The 23274-nt window shown below is 43.0% G+C and overlaps 1 protein-coding gene across 1 annotated transcript in view; it reads right to left on the reverse strand.

The window, feature by feature from the left end:
- Positions 1–7278: 7278 nt before the first annotated feature.
- The window catches only part of LOC124008536 (receptor-type tyrosine-protein phosphatase T-like), a 553654-nt gene continuing 537658 nt past the window's right edge, over positions 7279–23274 (reverse strand). The window contains 2 exon segments of the mRNA XM_046319881.1: positions 7279–10150; positions 14479–14614. Of these exon segments, the coding sequence (XP_046175837.1) occupies positions 10097–10150; positions 14479–14614 (190 nt within the window). The 3' untranslated portion in view covers positions 7279–10096.

The raw sequence follows: 23274 nt of genomic DNA on the forward strand, positions 1-23274 counted from the left end.
TCCATCTGAGACAGGGGAAGAGGAGCGCGCAGGACTTCGCGCTGGAGTTCCGGACCTTGGCTGCGGGAGCAGGGTGGAACGACAGGGCCCTGATAGACCATTACAGGTGTAGCCTGAGAGAGGACGTCCGTAGGGAGCTGGCCTGTCGGGATACTACACTTGGCCTGGATGGACTGATAGACCTGTCGATCCGGTTGGACCATCTGCTAGCTGCTCGTGGACGTTCTGAAAGGGTCTTGTCAGTTCTACCTCCTGATCCTCCTGCCCCTATTCCGATGGAGTTAGGAGGTACCGCATCAAGGGAGATCGGAGGAGGAAGCTCCTCCTGTACCAGTTGTGGCCGGAGAGGGCACACGTCTGGTCGGTGCTGGAGGAATTCATCTGGGAATCATGAGGGCAGGCAGAATACTCATCAGTCACCCCAGGTGAGTAAGCACCACACTCTCCCAGAGTTTCCTGTTGGTCACATGTTTCTATTAATTTGTTTCCTAAATTATTCTCCTTCTCTCCAGCATAAGGCACTGGTAGATTCAGACGCAGCTGCAAACTTTATAGATCGCGGACTCGCTCAGAGGTTGAGGATTCCGTTAGTTAAAGTAAACCCCCCTTTTCCCGTGCACTCTTTAGATAGTCGACCATTAGGGTCAGGGCTGGTGAAGAAAGCCACAATTTCGTTGGAGATGATTACGCAGGGGAATCACAAGGAGCCAATTAGTTTGTTCCTTATCGATTCACCTGCGTTTCCAGTTATTCTGGGGATTCCCTGGTTGGCTATTCATAATCCTACGATTTCGTGGAAACAGGGAACTCTACAGGGGTGGTCTGATGAGTGTTCAGGCAGGTGTGTAGGGGTTTCCATCGGTGCTACAATGGTGGAGAGTCCAGACCAGGTTTCCACCGTGCGCATTCCAGCTGAGTATGATGATTTGGCTATCGTTTTCAGTAAAAAGAAAGCGACCCAATTACCACCCCATAGGCAGGGGGATTGCGTGATAAATCTCCAGGTTAACGCTGCACTTCCCAGGAGTCATGTGTATCCTTTGTCTCAGGAGGAGAAGGTGGCTATGGAAAATTATATCACCGAGGCTCTGGGACAGGGGTACATTCGGCCCTCCATGTCACCTGTCTCCGAGTTTCTTTTTTGTGAAGAAAAAAGATGGTGGTTTGCGTCCGTGTATTGATTATAGAGGTCTAAATTCCATCACAGTGGGTTTTAGTTACCCACTACCTCTCATTGTTACGGTAGTGGAATCATTTCACGGAGCGCAGTTCTTCACTAAACTGGATCTCAGGAGTGCTTATAATTTGGTGCGTATTCGGAAGGGAGATGAGTGGAAAACTGCATTTAGTACTACGTCGGGCCATTATGAGTATCGCGTCATGCCATACGGTTTAAAGAATGCTCCAGCTATATTTCAATCCTTCGTGGATGAAATACTCAGAGACCTGCATGGACAGGGTGTAGTGGTTTATATTGACGATATTTTGATCTACTCCGCTACACGCACTGCGCATGTATCTCTTGTGCGTAAAGTTCTTAGACGACTGCTGGAGCATGACCTGTATGTGAAGGCGGAGAAATGTGAGTTTTTCAAACAATCAGTTTCCTTCCTGGGTTATCGTATTTCTAGCTCTCGTTTGGTAATGGAGGGTGATCACGTTAAGGCCGTGCGTAATTGGCCGACTCCGACCACGGTAAAGGAGGTGCAGTGGTTCTTGGGATTTGCCAATTACTACCGGAGGTTTATCCTGGGTTTTGGTCAGATAGCTGCCCCTATTACCTCACTGCTGAAGGGGGGACCGGTGCGTTTACAGTGGTCAGCAGAGGCGAACGGAGCTTTTCATAAGTTGAAGGCGATGTTTACTAAAGCGCCGGTGTTGGCACATCCGAACCCTTCTTTGGCGTTTATAGTAGAGGTGGACGCATCCGAGGCTGGGGTTGGAGCTGTGCTCTCACAACGTTCGGGTGTGCCACCGAAGCTCCGCCCCTGTGCTTTTTATTCTAAGAAACTCGGGCCAGCGGAGCGGAATTATGATGTGGGGGATAGGGAGTTGTTGGCTATGGTTAAGGCCCTGAAGGTGTGGAGACACTGGCTTGAGGGGGCTAAGCACCCTTTCCTTATCTGGACTGACCATCGTAACCTGGAGTATATCCGATCAGCTAGGAGAATGAATCCTCGTCAGGCAAGGTGGGCCATGTTTTTCACCAGATTTAATTTCACCGTCTCATATAGACCAGGTTCCCTCAACACTAAGGCTGACGCGCTGTCAAGACTTTACGACACTGAGGACAGGTCCATCGATCCTACTCCCATCATTCCGGCAGCTAAGCTGGTGGCACCGGTAGTATGGGATGTGGACGCGGACATCGAGCGGGCACTAAGGGGGGAACCTACGCCTCCACAGTGTCTGGAGGGTCGTAGGTACGTGCCGCTGGCTGTTCGTGATCAATTGATTCGATGGGCTCATTGTCTACCCTCGTCGGGTCACCCAGGTGTTTATAGGACCGTGAAAGGTCTTGAGAGGAAGTACTGGTGGCCCACTTTGAGGAGGGATGTGCGATTCTATGTTTCCTCCTGTTCGGTGTGTGCCCAGAGTAAGGCTCCTAGACACCTGCCAAGAGGTAAATTACAACCTCTTCCCATTCCACAACGGCCGTGGACCCATCTTTCAGTGGATTTTCTTACTGACCTTCCCCCCTCTCAGGGTAACACTACTATCCTGGTCGTTGTGGATCGGTTCTCTAAGTCCTGCCGTCTTATCCCATTGCCCGGTCTCCCTACGGCCCTACAGACTGCGGAAGCTCTTTTCACCCATGTCTTCCGGCACTACGGGGTGCCCGAGGATATAGTTTCTGATCGGGGCCCCCAATTTATCTCCTGTGTTTGGAGAGCATTTATGGAACGTCTGGCGGTCTCGGTCAGCCTTACCTCAGGGTATCACCCGGAGAGTAATGGTCAGGTGGAGAGAGTCAACCAGGAGGTGGGTAGGTTTCTGCGGTCGTATTGCCAGGACCGGCCAGGCGAGTGGGCAAGATATATTCCCTGGGCAGAAATAGCCCAGAATTCACTAAGCCACTCTTCTACCAACATGTCACCATTTGAGTGCGTGTTGGGGTACCAGCCGGTCTTGGCACCGTGGCATCAGAGCCAGACTGAGGCTCCTGCGGTGGAGGAGTGGGTACAGCGCTCTAAGGAGACCTGGAGGGCAGTCCAGGAGTCATTACGCCAAGCTAGTATAAGGCAGAAGAAGAGCGCTGACCGTCACCGCAGTGAGGCCCCCGTGTTTGCACCTGGGGACAGGGTCTGGCTCTCGACCCGTAACCTGCCTCTCCACTTGCCCTGCCGAAAGCTGGGTCCGCAGTGTATAGGGCCATTTAAAGTCCTGAGGAGAATAAATGAGGTTTGTTATCGATTATCACTTCCTTCGTATTATCGTATTAACCCCTCATTTCATGTGTCTCTTCTCAGGCCGGTGGTAGCTGGTCCCATGCAGGAGAATGAGGTACCGGAGGTTCCTCCACCCCCTCTGGACATCGAGGGGTCCCCGGCGTACAAGATACGAGCTATTCTGGACTCGAGACGCCGGGTGAGAGGCTTGCAGTACCTCGTCGACTGGGAGGGGTACGGTCCGGAGGAGAGGTGCTGGGTTCCGGCGAGGGATATTCTAGACCCATCCATGTTGAGTGAATTTCATCACCTCCGCCCGGATCGCCCAGCGCCTCGGCCTCCGGGTCGTCCCCGAGGCCGACGTCGGCGCGCTGCGGGAGCTGCGCGTCAGGAGGGGGGTACTGTCACGAATATTACCGAAGGTGACTCCCCTTCTTGTTCGGGTGGCGCTCGGCGGTCGTCGTCGCCGGTCTACTAGCTATCGCCGATCCGTTGTTCTGTGTTCGTTTAGTTTTGTCTAATTGGTAGCACCTGTTTCTAGTTTGATTGTTAGGATAGGGTATATATAGTCTGTTTAGCCCGCTTCTGTTTCGTGCGGGCTTGTTCGTCTGTTTTGTTGGTTGAGTGTATTTTGTTGTATTTTGGGTTACACGCTGTCCGGTTATATTTCTGTTCATTTGTATTTTCACATGTATTGTTTCGGGACATTAAAGCGTGTTGTTTTTCCCACATCTTTGCTCTCTGCGCCTGACTCCACACCTCTTCACTCATAATTGTGCACGGTAATTTGTTGTATGGCTACTTCGGGAATCTCCACTCTTCATGGCCAGAAATGGTGAGGAATATATTCTGCAATGGTTATGATATACACTGAGTATATAAAACATTAAAAACACCTACTCTTTCCATGACATGACTGATCAGGTTAATCCAGATGAAAGCTATGATCCCTTAATAATGTAATCAGTGTAGATGAAGGGGAGGACACAGGTTAAAGAAGGATTTTTAAGTCTTGAGACAATTTAGACATGGATTGTGTGCCATTCAGAGGGTGAAAGATTTAAGTGCCTTTAGTCGAGGTATGGTAATAGATGTCAGGCGCATCGGTTTGTTTCAAGAACTGTAACGCTGCTGGGTTTTTCATGCTCAGCAGTTTTCCGTGTGTACAGTGGCTTGGGAAAGTATTCACCCGCCTTGGCATTTTTCCTATTTTGTTATCCCACAACCTGTAATTAAATTCAATTTTTGGGGGGTTTATATAATTTTATTAACACAAAATGCCTACCACTTTGCAGATGTGAAAAAAATAAGACAAAAAAAAAAGTTGAGCGTGCACTACTATTCACCCCCCCAAAGTCAATAGATTATAGAGCCACCTTTTGAAGCAATTACAGCTGCAAGTCTCTTGGGGTATGTCTCTATCAGCTTGGAACATCTAGCCACAGGTATTTTTGCCCATTCTTCAAGGCAAAACTGCTCCAGCTCCTTCAAGTTGGATGGGTTCCGTTTGTGTACAGCAATCTTTAAGTTATACTACAGATTCTCAATTGGATTGAGGTCTGGGCTTTGACTAGGCCATTCCAAGACATTTACATGTTTCCCCTTAAACCATTTGAGTGTTGCTTTAGCAGTATGCTTAGGGTCATTGTCCTGCTGGAAGGTGAAACTCCATCCCAGGCTCAAATCTTTGGAAGACTGAAACAGGTTTCCCTTAAGAATTTCCCTGTATTTAGCACCATCTGTCATTCCTTTAATTCTGACCAGTTTCCCAGTCCCTGACGATGAAAAACATCCCCACAACATGAAGCAGCAACCACCGTGCTTCACTGTGGGGATGGTGATCTCGGGGTGATAAGAGGTGTTGGGTTTGCCCCAGACATAGCTTTGTCCTTGATGGCCAAAAAGCTCAATTTTAGTTTCATCTGACCAAGGTACCTTCTTCCATTCTTCCATATCTTTGGGGAGTCGCCCACATTTTGGCAAACAACAAACATATTTGCTTATTTCTTTATCGCCACTCTTCTGTGTGGAGTGTACGGCTTGAAGTGGTCCTGTGGACAGATACTTCAATCTCTGCTGTGGAGCTTTGCATCTTCTTCATGGTTGTCTTTGGTCTCTTTGTTGCCTCTCTGATTAATTCCCTCCTTGCCTGGTCCGTGAGTTTTGGTGGGCGGCCCTCTTGGTGGGCGGCCCTCTCTTGGAAGGTCTTTCCATTTTTTAATAATGAACTTAATGGTGCTCTGTGGGATGTTCAAAGTTTCTGATATTTTTTTATAACCCATCCCGAATCTGTACTTCTCCACAACTTTGTACCTGACCTGTATGGAGAGCTCCTTGCTCTTGCTGCTTGCTTGGTAGTGCCCCTTGCAGACTCTAGGATCTTTCAGAACAGGTGTATATATTTTAAATTTTACCTTTATTTAACTAGGCATGTCAGTTAAGAGCAAATTTTTACTTTCAATGACGGCCTAGGAACAGTGGGTTAACTGCCTTGTTCAGGGGCAGAACGACAGAATGTTTACCTTGCCACTTCGTGGATTCGATCTTGCAACCTTTCGGTTACCTGTTGAACGCTCTAACCACTAGGCTACTGAGATCAGTGACAGATTATGTGACACTTAGATTGCACACAGGTGGACTTTATTTAATTATGTGACTTCTGAAGTTAATTGGTTGCACCAGATCTAATTTAGGCTCTTCATAGCAAATGGGTTGAATACATATGCACACACCACTTTTTCCGTTTTATATTTTTTTGAATTTTTTTAAACAAGTTACTTTTTTAATTTCACTTCACCAATTTGGACTATTTTGTGTATGTTCATTGCATGAAATCCAAATAAAAATCTAGTTACATTACAGGTTGTACTGCAACAAAATAGGAGTAACGGCAAGGGGGGTGAATACTTTTGCAAGGCACTGTATCAAGAATGGTCAACCAACCAAAGGACGTCCAGCCAACTTGACACAACTGTGAGAAGCATTGGGATCATCATGGGGCAGCATCCCTGTGGAATGATTTTGACACCTTGTAGAGTCCAATTAAATGAGAGATAGGATGAATGGTAGCCTATCCTAAATACTGTAGGCCTATAGGCTATTTCGCGAGTAGCCTTCTTTAATGATCATGGAAATAAAAAAAGCTTAGAGGGAAATATTTGCAGATTTCTAGTTATTATAGAATAAAATATATATAGATTTTAGCTCTTCTCACTGAAGGCAAATTATTGCATATTTTTATGTCTTGATATTTAGCTAGGCCTACCTGTTCTTTTGTTATAAATAAGAGTGTCATCATATATTCCCCATTTGTACAAGGCTACTTCTAGACTACTTTTACCTTCTTGCAATGCAAGACTTCAACCACTAGACACTGCGCACGCGTGGTCTAAAGTGGATAAGCACATTCTCACGTCAAGTCAAATTCTCATGTCAACATTTGCTGAAAACTGGTGCACGCATATGGCATATTTTGTGCGTACGCAACATTTATAACGTTAAATGGATGTGATTAGAGTTCATTTGCATGTGTCCGTATATGTCTACTGTGTAACACTCTGTCCACACACATATGACGGGATCTAAAATGACAAGCATAGAGGCTCTCTTAGGACTCAGTTAGCCGTGATTGATAAGGATAATGCCAAGGTGCATTTCTGTCATTGATGCATATGCAAATGTGCTCATACATATGAATGTGGAGTCTGGGAATAAATAGTTAAATGGGAGGACGTTCGGATCTTGATTCATCAGTATTTTGCTTGATCATTCCTGAGATTGACCTTTCACCTTCACAATCCTACTGTAATGTAGGCTTGATATTTACTTTAGATAATATCAATAGTTGTAAATTGGTTGATAAAATGTGTTAAAAATAATAATAAAATAATTTGTTCAACATTTTGGTCCCTTTATTTGATGTAACCACATTTTTAAACAACAAAACAACCATGGCAATTTCATCACCAGATCTAAATATCACTTTGCTAGACAACATTTTTTAAAACAAATTCAAGAGAAAAAAAATGAGGAAAACGAAATATAATATCGACAGTGGAAATATGAAAAGCAAAACAAACAACATTGACATTAGAATTCCAACACTGTTTCTCTGTGTTCCCGTCACCAAACGGCTGCATGTTAATAATACAACTATGCTGTGTGTTGACACAATACTTCTTCTACACCTCATACTGTAAGTGACTGTCCATGTTCAGCAAAACATTCTTCTGACAAAGCCCTGTACAATACTGTACTACAACTGTTCAATGGACATAAAACCCGTGCAAAAATCCCAGGCCGGGATTCAATCCAAAACTCTCTATAGCAAGCTTGACATTTAAAGATAGTTTCCAATTGAGCCATCTGCAGCATTTGCCTTGAATACGATTTCTGCAAATGCTGCAAACGCTGCCTTCAAAAGCAGCATTGTCGACTGGAGCTCTCTACTTGAAACCCCCCCGAGTCAAGAGTTGGATTCACAATCTCAGATGGATTCTGTTTCCATGTCTAGTGAGGATGAAGACAATCCGAAGTTCCCCAAACAGTATGCATGAGATGCATGGGCGGAGAGTAATGGCAGGACACGGTTACGGGGTCCATATTAGGACAGCCTCACAATAAGCCAAACTGCTCTTATGAAGTAGAATATGAGCGCAAGAATGGACAGGGATGAAAAACAAAGTCTCCTTATCCAAATCCTGAGACTGGGAAACAGTAGGGTGGGGGCTGCTACAGTGCGTGACAAGCTTGAGGTGCACATTAATAGAATGTTATCCCACTCTATCCCTAGGCTGATATGTTTCTACACAATTCCGTTAAAATTGTATATGTTTAAAGACGTGAGTATGGCACTGTCGACCAAATTAGGGGAGACTGGGGAAATTGTAAAAATGTTTGCATTTTACTCTTTTTTTAATTTTTCATTCATTCCATGTATATGTCTGTACATAATGACCGTCAGATCACAATATTGATTGTAATCCAAAAGGGTCCGGACATTACATGTGCCCTGTGTCAAGGGAAATTGTAACAGTAGCTGGGGTCAAATGTAACACCTAAAAAATAAACAAAATAAATTCACTTAATTCATAAACATGAATGTTTTTTAAGTTATCATATTATCATAGACGTAAGTAATGATTTTTCAATAAATATGAATATTGTTTTGTATGTAAACAATAATTACAGTAACACCCATGTTTGTGCATGGCCATTTGGTTCCTCTCAAAATATCTGAATAATATGATGGTTTCCAGATTATATCTGTTTATAATTGCTGTGGCACTCTGCAGGACACCACGGCTATTTGAAGTTATTTGTATAATTCATACAATCTTAAAGTTAAAATCACTCGTTTTCATAATTTGGCTGCTTGGCTCAGGGTCATTTTAACACTGAATTACAATTGGCAATTGCCCCCAACCCAGCAGCCATGACAAAACGTCATGTGCCTAGGAAGAGACAACAATAGTGACATGTCATTCATGTCAATGTTTAGTCCACATATAGTGATGAAAATTATGATAGTTTGAATTTTGGACACTAATGCTAATGCAGTATTATAAAAATACAACCGGTGGAAAAAACTACTTTCATCCCTGAAAAACAAACATTTGCCCATTAAAAGTGAATATAGTGAGATATCTGGCTGTAACTTTTCAGACATAACCTAAATGTACTGTGTGTGTTTCATCACTCCAGCTTGTTTCTGTTTGGAGAAATGCAACGTGTTACAATTGCTCCCTGTTACGATTGCCCCTAGTCTCCCCTACATGACACCATTTTAAAATGGGATTGAAGGTAAAGTAGTGCAAAATACAGTGGAAATTCCAAAACACATGAATGTAAAATAAGTTTTGATGAATACTGTGTAGAGCCAGCATAGAATGCTCAAGTGTTGACTGACTCTTCTCTCATTTTCAATGCAGCAAACCAGGGCCCGGATTCCCAAACACATCTTAGCCTTAAGATGCTTTTGAAAACCGGGCCCAGAATAATTCATGATTGTCTGCACAGCACAAGAGCCATGGGACAAGAGAATGAGAACATGCCACAATACCAAAAGAAAAATGTCACTTTGCGAATGTGAGAAAACCAGCGTGTGCACATGGATGTAAAGGAGTTGCAGGAACCACAAAATCCAAAGAATTACAAAAAATATCTGCCATTTTGTGTCTGTTAAAACAAGGGGGAAATATATGATACAGTCGTTATTAATATTCTTTAAAAAGAGGTGCAAAGCCAGGTAGAGTTCAAATCTTCGCATCTTGCATTTGTCTTCGTCTGTATCGGTTCTGTTTGTTAATCTGATTGTGTTGTTTTTGTGTGTGTGTTTTTTTATCCCCATCAGCTGAAGCCATGTCAGTTTATTTTCTTGGTTTGTATTTTTACACTGAGGGAATAAAATTCAAGGCATATATCTAAAAAGGAAATTACTGTACAAGATCACATCACAGTCCAAGATGGACATTGAAGAAAGAGAAGGAAAGCTGTGTTTAAAGGTTTTCATTCCATTTTTTCTTTATACAAGCGAAAGGGGTCCCAGTCTTGCAAAAGCGCACACATAACCCCAGTGTGGAGGATGTTTTTTCTTCATTATAGAGTTTCACATGTGTGTGGTCACACACACATCCACTGCCTCATATGGGTTGGTGTCTGCAGTGTCAGCACTGTGTCCCACAGACACGAGAGGCAACGTTGCTCTCTCAGAATGAGCTAAGGGCCTCCAGAGCAACTTCATAGCAGAACTTGTACTGTTCCTAGAAAAGGGAAATAAAGACAGAGCACTAGTCAGTCATTGGCATGATTGTCATATTACCAATCTGTCAGAAATTTGATTCATTTTTTATCATTATTTAAAAGGAAACACAAGCAGAGATTTGATATTTATGGATGCAAACTAGTCGTTCGTTCTTTATGTTTGATATTTATGGATGCAAACTAGTCGTTCGTTCTTTATGTTCCGTTGCCATGCCCAGTGGCAACGTTCTTATCCCTTGCTTGCTGCTAGCTAACCAACTAGCAATGGCTACACAGTAATATATAATAATAATATATGCCATTTAGCAGACGCTTTTATCCAAAGCAACTTACAGTCATGTGTGCATACATTCTACGTATGGGTGGTCCCGGGGATCGAACCCACTACCCTGGCGTTACAAGCGCCATGCTCTACCAACTGAGCTACAGAAGGACAGTCTGGAGCCAGAATAACACCAACGTTTATTCCGTTGCATTTGTTTAAGCTGTTCATCCTGCTTATACCACTGCTGCCAAAGAAAACAATACAAAGCAAACATTTACCGATATAAATATATACAGTGCATTCAGAAAGTATTCAGACCACTTCCCTTTATCCTAATTATGTTACGGCCTTATTCTACAATTGTCACGTTCTGACCATCGTTCGTATGTGTTTTCCTGGTTTTAGTGTTGGTCAGGACGTGAATTGGGTGGGCATTCTATGTTGTGTGTCTGGTTTGTCTATTTCTATGTTTGGCCTGATATGGTTCTCAATCAGAGGCAGGTGTTAGTCATTGTCTCTGATTGGGAACCATATTTAGGTAGCCTGTTTTGTGTTGGGTTTTGTGGATGATTGTTCCTGTCTCTGTGTTTGCACCAGATAGGGCTGTTTAGGTTTTCGCACGTTTATTGTTTTTGTTAGTTTATTCATGTATAGTGTCTTTATAAATTAAACATGAATAACCACCACGCTGCATTTTGGTCCGCCTCTCTTTCACCAGAAGAAAACCGTTACAACAATTGATTAAATCAAAGATTTTCCTCATCAATCTACACACAATACCCAATAATGACAAAGCGAAAACAGGTTTTTAGATGTTTTTCCAAATGTATTACAAATAAAAAAACAGAAAAAACGTATTTACTTAAGCATTCAGACCCTTTGCTATGAGTCTCAAAATTTAGTTCAAGTGCATCCTTTTCCCATCGATCATCCTTCACCAACCTGCTTGGAGTCCACCTGTGATAAATTCAATTGATTGGACATGATTTGGAAAGGCACACATCTGTCTATAAAAGGTCCTGAAGCTGACAATGCATATCAGAGCAAAATCCAAGCCATGGGGTTAAAGGAATTGTGCGTAGACAGGATTGTGTAGAGACCCAGATCCGGGGAAGGGTACCAAAAAATGTCTGCAGCATTGAAGGTCCCCAAGAACGCAGTGGCCTCCATCATTCTTATTAAATGGAATAAGTTTTGAACCACCAAGACTCTTCCTACAGCTGACCACACTTCCTACAGCTGGCCACAAAACTGAGCAATCGGGGGAAATGGCCTTGGTCAGGGAGATGAACAAGAGCCCAATGGTCACTCTGACAGAGCTCCAGAGATCCTCTGTGGAGATGAGAGAACCTTACAGAAAGACAACCATCTGGTATATGGTAAAGACGGAAGCACAGTGAAAGGCACATGACAGCCCACTTGGAGATTGTCAAATGGCACCTAAGGGCCTCTCAGACCATGAGAAACAAAATTCTCTAGTCTGATGAAACCGAGATTCAACTCTTTGGCCTGAAAGCCAAGTGTCACATTTGGAAGAAACCTGGCACCATTCCTAAGTTGAAGCATGGTGGTGGCAGCATCATGCTGTGGGGATGTTTTTCAGAGGCAGGGACTGTGAGACTAGTCAGGATCAAAGGAAAGATGAACAGAGTCAAGGGAGATCATTGAGGAAAACCTACTCCATTGAGCTCAGAACCTCAAATCAAATTCAAATGTATCTGTCACATAGGCTGATTACAACAGGTGTAAACGTTATCATGAAATGCTTACTTATAAGTGCTTAACCAGCCAACAATGCAGTTTGAAGAAAAACAAGATTTAAGAAAATATTATAAATAAACTAAAGTTACAAAAATAAAAGGCCAATAATAAAATACCAATAACAAGGCTATATACAAGGGGTACCAGTACCAAGTCAATGTGTGGTGGTGCAGATTAGTCGAAGTAATATGTACATGTACGTAGGGGTAAAGTGACTATGCTTAGATAATAAACAGTGAGTAGCAGCAGCATAAAAAAGGGTAGGAGGGGGGGGCAATGCAAATATTCCGGGTAGCCATTTGATCAGCTGTTCAGGGTAGTGTGAAGTCCAATAGAGATAGTGTCATCTGTGGATCTTTTGGGGTGGTATGCCAATTGGAGTGGGTCTAGGGTTTTTGGGATGATGGTGTTGATCTGAGCCATGACCAGCGTTTAACCTCAGACTGGGGCGAAGTTTCACCTCCAAAAGGATGATTCTGAGCACACAGCTGGCTTCGGGACAAGTCTCTGAATGTCCTTGAGTGGCCCAGTCAGAGCCTGGACCTGAACCTGATCGAACATCTCTGGAGAGACCTGAAAATAGAAGTGCAGCGACGCTCCCCATCCAACCTGACAGAGCATGAAAGGATCTGCATAGAAGAATGGGAAAAACTCACCAAATACAGGTGTGCCAACCTTGCAGCGTCATACCCAAGGAGACTCAAGGCTGTAATTGCTTCCAAAGGTGCTTCAACAAAGCACTGAGTAAAAGGTCTGAATAACTATGTAAATGTCATATTCCCGTTTTAATTATTGTATACATTCGGAAATTATTTAAAAACTGTTTTCGCTTTGTCAATATGGGGTATTGTGTGTATATTGATGAGGATTTAAAAAAAAAAAAAAAATTAATAAAAATTCTGAATACTTCTCAAATGCACTGTATATACAGTGCCAGTCAAAAGTCTGGACACAGCTACTCCAGGGTTTTTCTTTATTTTTACTATTTTCTACATTGTAGAATAATAATGAAGACATCAAAAATAGGAAATAACACATATGAATTCATGTAGTAATCAAAAAAGTGTTCCATCAAAATATATTTTATATTTGAAAATCTTCAAAGTAGCCACCCTTTTCCTTGATGACAGCTTTGCACACTCTTGGAATTCTCTCAACCAGCTTAAGAGGTAGTCACCTGAAATGCATTTCAATTAACGGGTGTGCCTTGTTAAAAGCTCATTTATGGAATTTCTTTCCTTCTTAATGCGTTTGAGCCAATCATTTGTTTTGTGACAAGGTAGGGATGCTATTTGGTAAAATACCAAGTCCATATTATGGCAAGAACAGCTCAAATAAGCAAAAAGAAAACTAAGTAAGGGGTGGTATACATGAAGACATGAAGGTCAGTCAATATGGAAAATTTCAAGAACTTTTCAAGTTTCTTCAAGTGTTTCTTCAAGTGCAGTCGCAAAAACCATCAATGCTTCAGATAAACAGACAAGCTTTCTTCACCAACAGATCAAACTAGAAATGTGTTGGAGGATTTGACAACTTTAGATACGGAGGGGACAGGAGAAATTCATGTTCATCACTCACCACCTTAGGTATCAAATGCTCCAAGAAGATGTTTCTGCAAAAACATAGCTACGTTTTTTCTTTGTTGGACCTGTATTAAAATGTATCCAATATCAGTTTGTGTAGTTGTTGGTTTAGCTTTCTATAACTTTATAGCAAGTACGATCTTCATGTGTAGGGGCATATTGTGTCGTGATTGCAAGGTGTCCCGTTTTCTGGTTTTAATGTCCATTCTAGAATGCCCTTCTAGCCAATCAGAAAAGTGTATTAAACAATGCTTTGGTATAACACTCAATAAAAAAAGAAAGAGAATCAAATTGTATTTCATAAAAATTTCATGGACTATTAAAACGGTATCTTCAACGTCACCCTTAACTTTTTTATTACAGTAGTTGTCTTTTGCACCAAAATCTACTTCAATTCTAAGCGAACAGCTGTGCCCATCCTGAGATGGATCTGTCAAATGAAGCATCTGGTTTCTGAGGCTATATGAGAAGGCGTAGAGACATCTGTTAACACAACACCTGCAATAGCAAGTCATCAGCCTGAGAATGTGTGTGCGTACATGCGTGTGCGTGCGTCTCTGTGGCCGTGTCTCCCGTCTGTGTATGGTCTTGAACCTGTCCAATACAGCCACAACTGTGTGTCCTGAGTGTGTGTCCTATATTGCTGATAGGTACTCATAAACCCTCCTCAAGCCACTTATACAGGTCAGTGGTCAGGCCACTGGTCAGTGGAACGTACCATAGTCTCCACCATGTTGGATTTGTTGTTCCTCAGGGTCTTGACGGTGTGGAACACATCTACAATGTTCTGCTGCTGGATCATCTCACTGATGCTGCAGATGGCACAGAAGGTACCGCTACGTCCACCACCCATCCTGTTGGAGAGAGAGGTTAAAAGATATGTAAGGAAAGGTGGATAAATGGGAAAGAGAGAACCGTTAAAAGAGATGTAAAGAGAGGGATGAGAAAGGGGCATAGAGAGCGAGGAAGAGGGACAGAAAGGTAGAAAAGGCCAAAGGAAGATGGAGAGAATGAGACCGAGAACAAGGTATGGAGAGAGGTAAATGAAGAGGGAGAGAGATGAAGAGAGAGATCGATGGAGGGGCAGTGTAAGGGACAGAGAGGGAATACAGGCGTCCTCATGCTTCCCATCAGAAACATTGCGGAAACAGTTTGTGCATATATTATGACAACGTTATGTGACGTTTTCGTCTGTTTTGGCCTTCAGCAAGGATTTCCCGGCTGTTCGTGCACACACTTTGTTTGTCACCTCAAGTCACATTTTATTTGTCACATGCACCGAATACAACAGTTAAATGATTACTTACAAGCCCTTAACCAACAATGCAGTTTTAAGAAAATAACTTTTTCTAAAGTAAGAGATGTGAAAAACAAATAACAAATTAAAGAGCAGCAGTAAATAACAATAGCGGGCCGATATACAGGGGGTACCGGTACAGAGTCAATGTGTCAATGTGTAGGCACACCGGTGTCAAGGTATTTGAGATAATTATGTACATGCAGGTAGGGTTGTTAAACTGGCTATGCATACATAATATCAGAGAGTAGCAGCAGCGTAGTGGGGGGGTTTGCAAGTATTCCGGGGTGACATTTGATTAGCCATTCAGTAGTCTTATGGCTTGGGGGTAAAAACTGCAAAGAAAGAGGGAGAGAGGCAAAGAAAGAGGGAGAGAGGTAAAGAAAGAGGGAGAGAGGTAAAGAGAGAGAGAAGTAAAGAAAGAGAGAGAGAGTAAAGAAGGAGAGGTAAAGAAAGAGGAAGAGAGGTAAAGCAAGAGGGAGAGAGTAAAGAAAGAGGGAGAGTAAAAGAAAAGAGAGAGTAAAGAAAGAGGGAGAGAATAAAGAAGGAGAGAGGTAAAAAAAGAGGAAGAGAGGTAAAGCAAGAGGGAGAGAGTTACAGAAAGAGAGTAAAGAGGGAGGGAGTTACAGAAAGAGGGAGAGAGTTACAGAAAAGAAAGAAAGAGGGAGAGAGGTAAAGCAAGAGGAAGAGAGGTAAAGCAAGAGGGAGAGAGTAAAGAAAGGAGAGAGAAAAGAGGGAGAGAGTTACAGAAAGAGGGAGAGAGGTAAAGAAAGAGGGAGAGAGGTAAAGAAAGAGGGAGAGAGGTAAAGAAAGAGGAGAGAGAGGTAAAGAAAGAGGGAGAGAGGTAAAGAAAGAGGGAGAGAGTAAAGAAAGAGGGAGAGAGTAAAGAAAGAGGGAGAGGGTAAAGAAAGAGGGAGAGAGGTAAAGAAAGAGGGAGAGAGGTAAAGAAAGAGGGAGAGTAAAGAAAGAGAGAGAGTAAAGAAAGAGAGAGTAGTAAAGAGGGAGAGGTAAAGAAAGAGGGAGAGAGAGGTAAAGAAAGAGGGAGAGGTAAAGAAAGAGGGAGAGAGGTAAAGAAAGAGGGAGAGGGTAAAGAAAGAGGGAGAGGGTAAAGAAAGAGGGAGAGAGGTAAGGAAAGAGGGAGAGAAGTAAAGAAAGAGGGAGAGAGGTAAAGAAAGAGGGAGAGAGTAAAGAAAGAGGGAGAGAGGTAAAGAAAGAGGGAGAGAGGTAAAGAAAGAGGGAGAGAGTTAAAGAAAGAGGGAGAGAGGTAAAGAAAGAGGGAGAGAGGTAAATAAAGAGGGAGAGAGGTAAATCAAGAGGGAGAGAGGTAAAGAAAGAGGGAGAGAGGTAAAGAAAGAGGGAGAGTAAAGAAAGAGGGAGAGAGGTAAAGAAAGAGAGGGTAAAGAAAGAGAGAGAGGTAAAGAAAGAGGGAGAGTAGTAAAGAGGGAGAGGTAAAGAAAGAGGGAGAGGTAAAGAAAGAGGGAGAGTGGTAAAGAAAGAGGGAGAGGGTAAAGAAAGAGGGAGAGGGTAAAGAAAGAGGGAGAGAGGTAAAGAAAGAGGGAGAGAGGTAAAGAAAGAGGGAGAGGTAAAGAAAGAGGGAGAGAGGTAAAGAAAGAGGGAGAGAGTAAAGAAAGAGGGAGAGAGGTAAAGAAAGAGGGAGAGTAAAGAAAGAGGGAGAGAGGTAAAGAAAGAGGGAGAGTAAAGAAAGAGAGAGAGAGTAAAGAAAGAGAGAGAGGGTAAAGAAAGAGGGAGAGGGTAAAGAAAGAGGGAGAGAGGTAAAGAAAGAGGGAAAGAGAGGGGAAAGGAGGGAGAGAGTAAAGAAAGAGGGAGAGAGAAAGAAAGAGAAAGAGGAGAGAGGTAAAGAAAGAGGGAGAGAGTAAAGAAAGAGGGAGAGAGTAAAGAAAGAGGGAGAGAGGTAAAGAAAGAGGGAGAGAGTAAAGAAAGAGGGAGAGAGTAAAGAAGAGAGAGGTAAAGAAAGAGGGAGAGAGGTAAAGAAAGAGGAGAGAGGTAAAGAAAGAGAGGAGAGAGAGTAAAGAAAGAGGGAGAGAGGTAAAGAAAGAGGGAGAGTAAAGAAAGAGGAGAGAGTAAAGAAAGAGGGAGAGAGGTAAAGAAAGAGGGAGAGAGTAAAGAAAGAGGGAGAGAGAAAGAGGGAGAGAGGTAAAGAAAGAGGGAGAGAGGTAAAGAAAGAGGGAGAGGGAGAGAGAGAGGAGAGGTAAAGAAAGAGGGAGAGAGGTAAAAAAGAGGAGAGAGAGGTAAAGAAAGAGGGAGAGAGAAAGAAAGAGGGTAAAGAAAGAGGGAGAGAGGTAAAGAAAGAGGGAGAGAGAGGTAAAGAAAGAGGGAGAGAGTAAAGAAAGAGGGAGAGAGGTAAAGAAAGAGGGAGAGAGGTAAAGAAAGAGGAGAGTAAAGAAAGGGGAGAGAGGTAAAGAAAGAGGGAGAGAGGTAAAGAAAGAGGGAGAGAGGTAAAGAAAGAGGGAGAGAGTAAAGAAAGAGGGAGAGAGGTAAAGAAAGAAGAGAGGTAAAGAAAGAGGGAGAGAGAAAGAAAGGGAGAGTAAAGAAGAGAGGTAAAAAGAAAGAGGGAGAGGTAAAGAAAGAGGGAGAGAGTAAAGAAAGAGAGAGGTAAAGAAAGAAAGAGGAGAGAGTAAAGAAAGAGGGAGAGAGGTAAAGAAAGAGGGAGAGAGAAAGAGGGAAGAGTAAAGAAAGAGGGAGAGAGTAAGAAAGAGGGAGAGAGTAAAGAAAGAGGGAGAGAGAGTAAAGAAAGAGGGAGAGAGTAAAGAAAGAGGGAGAGAGGTAAAGAAAGAGGGAGAGAGTAAAGAAAGAGGGAGAGAGGTAAAGAAAGAGGGAGAGAGTAAAGAAAGAGGGAGAGAGGTAAAGAAAGAGGGAGAGAGTAAAGAAAGAGGGAGAAAGAGGTAAAGAAAGAGGAGAGAGAGTAAAGAAAGAGGGAGAGAGGTAAAGAAAGAGAGAGAGTAAAGAAAGAAAGGGAGAGAGGTAAAGAAAGAGGGAGAGAGGTAAAGAAAGAGGGAGAGAGTAAAGAAAGAGGAGAAAGAAAGAAAGAGGGAGAGGTAAAGAAAGAGGGAGAGAGAAAGAAAGAGGGAGAGGTAAAGAAAGAGGGAGAGAGTAAAGAAAGAGGGAGAGAGGTAAAGAAAGAGAGTAAAGAGAGAGAAAGAGGGAGAGAGTAAAGAAAGAGGGAGAGAGTAAAGAAAGAGAGGAAAGAGGGAGAGAGTAAAGAAAGAGGGAGAGAGGTAAAGAAAGAGGGAGAGAGGTAAAGAAAGAGGGAGAGTAAAGAAAGAAAGAAAGAAAGGGGAGAGAGTAAAGAAAGAGGGAGAGAGTAAAGAAAGAGGGAGAGAGGTAAAGAAAGAGGGAGAGAGGTAAAGAAAGAGAGAGAGTAAAGAAAGAGGGAGAAAGAGGTAAAGAAAGAGGGAGAGAGGTAAAGAAAGAGGGAGAGAGGTAAAGAAAGAGGGAGAGAGGTAAAGAAAGAGGGAGAGGTAAAGAAAGAGGGAGAGTAAAAGAAAGAGGGAGAGAGGTAAAGAAAGAGGGAGAGAGGTAAAGAAAGAGGGAGAGAGTAAAGAAAGAGGGAGAGAGGTAAAGAAAGAGGGAGAGAGTAAAGAAAGAGGAGAGAGAGGTAAAGAAAGAGGGAGAGAGGTAAAGAAAGGAGAGGTAAAGAAAGAGGGAGAGAGAGAAAGAGGGAGAGAGGTAAAGAAAGAGGGAGAGAAAGAAAGGTAAAGAAAGAGGGAGAGAGTAAAGAAAGAGGGAGAGAGTAAAGAAAGAGGGAGAGAGTAAAGAAAGAGGGAGAGAGGTAAAGAAAGAGGGAGAGAGGTAAAGAAAGAGGGAGAGAGGTAAAGAAAGAGGGAGAGAGGTAAAGAAAGAGGGAGAGAGGTAAAGAAAGAGGGAGAGAGTAAAGAAAGAGGGAGAGAGTAAAGAAAGAGGGAGAGAGGTAAAGAAAGAGGGAGAGAGTAAAGAAAGAGGGAGAGAGTAAAGAAAGAGGGAGAGGGTAAAGAAAGAGGGAGAGAGGTAAAGAAAGAGGGAGAGGTAAAGAAAGAGGGAGAGAGGTAAAGAAGAGAAAGAGGGAGAGAGGTAAAGAAAGAGGGAGAGAGTAAAGAAAGAGAGGTAAAGAGAGTAAAGAAAGAAAGAGAGAGAGGTAAAGAAAGAGGGAGAGAGTAAAAGAAAGAGGGAGAGAGGTAAAGAAAGAGAGGAGAGAGAGTAAAGAAAGAGGGAGAGAGGTAAAGAAAGAGGGAGAGAGGTAAAGAAAGAGGGAGAGAGAGGTAAAGAAAGAGGGAGAGAGGTAAAGAAAGAGGGAGAGAGTAAAGAAAGAGGGAGAGAGGTAAAGAAAGAGGGAGAGAGGTAAAGAAAGAGAGGGGTAAAGAAAGAGGGAGAGAGTAAAGAAAGAGGGAGAGAGTAAAGAAGGAGAGAGTAAAGAAAGAGGGAGAGGGTAAAAAAGAAAGAGAAAGGAGAGAGTAAAGAAAGAGGGAGAGAGGTAAAGAAAGAGGGAGAGTAAAGAAAGAGGGAGAGAGTAAAGAAAGAGGGAGAGAAAGAAAGAGGGAGAGGGTAAAGAAAGAGGGAGAGAGGTAAAGAAAGAGGGAGAGAGTAAAGAAAGAGGGAGAGAGGTAAAGAAAGAGGGAGAGAGTAAAGAAAGAGGGAGAAAGAAAGAGGTAAAGAAAGAGGGAGAGAGGTAAAGAAAGAGGGAGAGAGGTAAAGAAAGAGGGAGAGAGGTAAAGAAAGAGGGAGAGAGAGAGTAAAGAAAGAGGGAGAGAGGTAAAGAAAGAGGGAGAGAGGTAAAGAAAGAGGGAAAGAGAGAAAGAAAGAGGGAGAGAGTAAAGAAAGAGGGAGAGAGGTAAAGAAAGAGGGAGAGAGAGAAAGAGGGAGAGAGTAAAGAAAGAGGAGAGAGGTAAAGAAAGAGGGAGAGAGGTAAAGAAAGAGGAGAGAGTAAAGAGAAAGAGGAGAGAAAGAAAGAGGTAAAGAAAGAGGGAGAGAGGTAAAGAAAGAGGGAGAGAGGTAAAGAAAGAGGGAGAGAGGTAAAGAAAGAGGGAGAGGGAAAGAAAGAGGGAGAGAGTAAAGAAAGAGGGAGAGAGGTAAAGAAAGAAAGAGGAGAGAGTAAAGAAAGAGGGAGAGAGGTAAAGAAAGAGGGAGAAAGAAAGAGGGGTAAAGAAAGAGGGAGAGAGTAAAGAAAGAGGGAGAGAGTAAAGAAAGAGGGAGAGGGTAAAGAAAGAGGGAGAGAGGTAAAGAAAGAAAGAGGGAGAAAGAGGAGAGGTAAAGAAAGAGGGAGAGAGGTAAAGAAAGAGGGAGAGAGGTAAAGAAAGAGGGAGAGAGTAAAGAAAGAGGGAGAGAGAGTAAAGAAAGAGGGAGAGAGTAAAGAAAGAGGGAGAGAGGTAAAGAAAAGAAAGAGGGAGAGAGTAAAGAAAGAGGGAGAGAGGTAAAGAAAGAGGGAGAGAGGTAAAGAAAGAGGGAGAGAGTAAAGAAAGAGAGGGTAAAGAAAGAGGGAGAGAGTAAAGAAAGAGGGAGAGAGGTAAAGAAAGAGGGAGAGAGGTAAAGAAAGAGGGAGAGAGTAAAGAAAGAGGGAGAGGTAAAGAAAGAGGGAGAGAGGTAAAGAAAGAGGGAGAGAGTAAAGAAAGAGAGAGAGGGAGAGAGTAAAGAAAGAGGGAGAGAGGAGGGAGAGAGTAAAGAAAGGGAGAGAGGTAAAGAAAGAGGGAGAGAGGTAAAGAAAGAGGGAAAGAAAGAGGGAGAGAGTAAAGAAAGAGGGAGAGGTAAAGAAAGAGGGAGAGAGGTAAAGAAGAGGTAAAGAAAGAGGGAGAGAGGTAAAGAAAGAGGGAGAGAGTAAAGAAAGAAGAGAGGTAAAGAAAGAAGGGAGAGGTAAAAAGAAAGAGGAGAAAGAAAGAAAGAGGGAGAGAAAGTAAAGAAAGAAAGGGAGAGAGTAAAGAAAGAGGGAGAGAGTAAAGAAAGAGGGAGAGAGTAAAGAAAGAGGGAGAGAGGTAAAGAAAGAGGGAGAGGTAAAGAAAGAGGGAGAGAGGTAAAGAAAGAGGGAGAGAGTAAAGAAAGAAAGAGGGAGAGAGGTAAAGAAAGAGGGAGGAAAGAGGGAGAGGTAAAGAAAGAGGGAGAGAGGTAAAGAAAGAGGGAGAGAGTAAAGAAAGAGGGAGAGAGTAAAAAGTAAAGAAAGAAAGAAAGAGAGAGGTAAAGAAAGAGGGAGAGAGGTAAAGAAAGAGGAGAGAGAGGTAAAGAAAGAGGGAGAGGGAGAGAGGTAAAGAAAGAGGGAGAGAGGTAAAGAAAGAGGGAGAGAGGTAAAGAAAGAGGGAGAGAGTAAAGAAAGAGGGAGAGAGTAAAGAAAGAGGGAGAGAGGTAAAGAAAGAAAGAAAGAGAGAGAGGTAAAGAAAGAGGGAGAGAGTAAAGAAAGAGGGAGAGGGTAAAGAAAGAGAGAGAGTAAAGAAAGAGGGAGAGGGAGGTAAAGAAAGAGGGAGAGAGTAAAGAAAGAGAGAGAGAAAGAAAGAGAAAAGAGAGGAAAGAGAAAGTAAAGAAAGAGGGAGAGAGTAAAGAAAGAGGGAGAGAGTAAAGAAAGAGGGAGAGAGGTAAAGAAAGAGGGAGAGAGGTAAAGAAAGAGGGAGAGAGGTAAAGAAAGAGGGAGAGAGGTAAAGAAAGAGGGAGAGAGTAAAGAAAGAGGGAGAGAGGTAAAGAAAGAGGGAGAGAGTAAAGAAAGAGGGAGAGAGTAAAGAAAGAGGGAGAGAGGTAAAGAAAGAGGGAGAGAGGTAAAGAAAGAGGGAGAGAAAGAAAGAGGGAGAGAGGTAAAGAAAGAGGGAGAGAAAGAAAGAGGGAGAGAGGTAAAGAAAGAGGGAGAGAGTAAAGAAAGAGGGAGGTAAAGAAAGAGGGAGAGTAAAGAAAGAGGGAGAGAGGTAAAGAAAGAGGGAGAGAGTAAAGAAAAAGAAAGAGAGAGAGGTAAAGAAAGAGGGAGAGAGGTAAAGAAAGAGGGAGAGAGAGTAAAGAAAGAGGGAGAGAGGTAAAGAAAGAGGGAGAGAGGTAAAGAAAGAGGGAGAGAGGTAAAGAAAGAGGGAGAGAGGTAAAGAAAGAGGGAGAGAGGTAAAGAAAGAAGAGGGAGGAGAGTAAAGAAAGAGGGAGAGAAAGGTAAAGAAAGAGGGAGAGAGGTAAAGAAAGAGGGAGAGAGGTAAAGAAAGAGGGAGAGTAAAGAAAGAGGGAAAGAAAGAAAGGGAGAGAGGTAAAGAAAGAGGGAGAGAGGTAAAGAAAGAGGGAGAGAGGTAAAGAAAGAGGGTAGAAAGAGGTAAAGAAAGAGGGAGAGAGTAAAGAAAGAGGGAGAGAGGTAAAGAAAGAGGGAGAGAGGTAAAGAAAGGGGGAGAGAGGTAAAGAAAGAGGGAGAGAGGTAAAGAAAGAGAGAGAGTAAAGAAAGAGGGAGAGAGGTAAAGAAAGAGGGAGAGAGGTAAAGAAAGAGGGAGAGAGTAAAGAAAGAGGGAGAGAGGTAAAGAAAGAGGGAGAGAGGTAAAGAAAGAAGAAAGAGGGAGAGAGTAAAGAAAGAGGGAGAGAGTAAAGAAAGAGGGAGAGAGAGTAAAGAAAGAGGGAGAGAGTAAAGAAAGAGGGAGAGAAAGAGAGAGAGGTAAAGAAAGAGGGAGAGAGTAAAGAAAGAGGGAGAGAGTAAAGAAAGAGGGAGAGGAGGTAAAGAAAGAGGGAGAGAGGAAAGAAAGAGTAAAGAAGAGAAAGAGGAGAGAGTAAAGAAAGAGGGAGAGAAAGAAAGAGGGAGAGAGGTAAAGAAAGAGGGAGAGAGGTAAAGAAAGAGGGAGAGAGGTAAAGAAAGAGGGAGAGAGGTAAAGAAAGAGGGAGAAAGAGAGTAAAGAAAGAGAGTAAAGAAAGAGAGAGAAAGAAAGAGGGAGAGAGTAAAGAAAGAGGGAGAGAGGTAAAGAAAGAGGGAGAGAGGTAAAGAAAGAGGGAGAGTAAAGAAAGAGGGAGAGAGTAAAGAAAGAGGGAGAGAGGTAAAGAAAGAGGGAGAGAGTAAAGAGGGAGAGAGAGAGGTAAAGAAAGAAAGAGAAAGAGTAAAGAAAGAGGGAGAGAGGTAAAGAAAGAGGGAGAGAGGTAAAGAAAGAGGGAGAGAGGTAAAGAAAGAGGGAGAAAGAGAGAGTAAAGAAAGAGGGAGAGAGGTAAAGAAAGAGGGAGAGAGTAAAGAAAGAGGGAGAGAGGTAAAGAAAGAGGGAGAGAGGTAAAGGAGAGGGTAAAGAAAGAGGGAGAGAGGTA

Source organism: Oncorhynchus gorbuscha, linkage group LG21 (genome assembly GCF_021184085.1).
Source record: "Oncorhynchus gorbuscha isolate QuinsamMale2020 ecotype Even-year linkage group LG21, OgorEven_v1.0, whole genome shotgun sequence".
NCBI classification, from domain to species: Eukaryota; Metazoa; Chordata; class Actinopteri; order Salmoniformes; family Salmonidae; genus Oncorhynchus; species Oncorhynchus gorbuscha.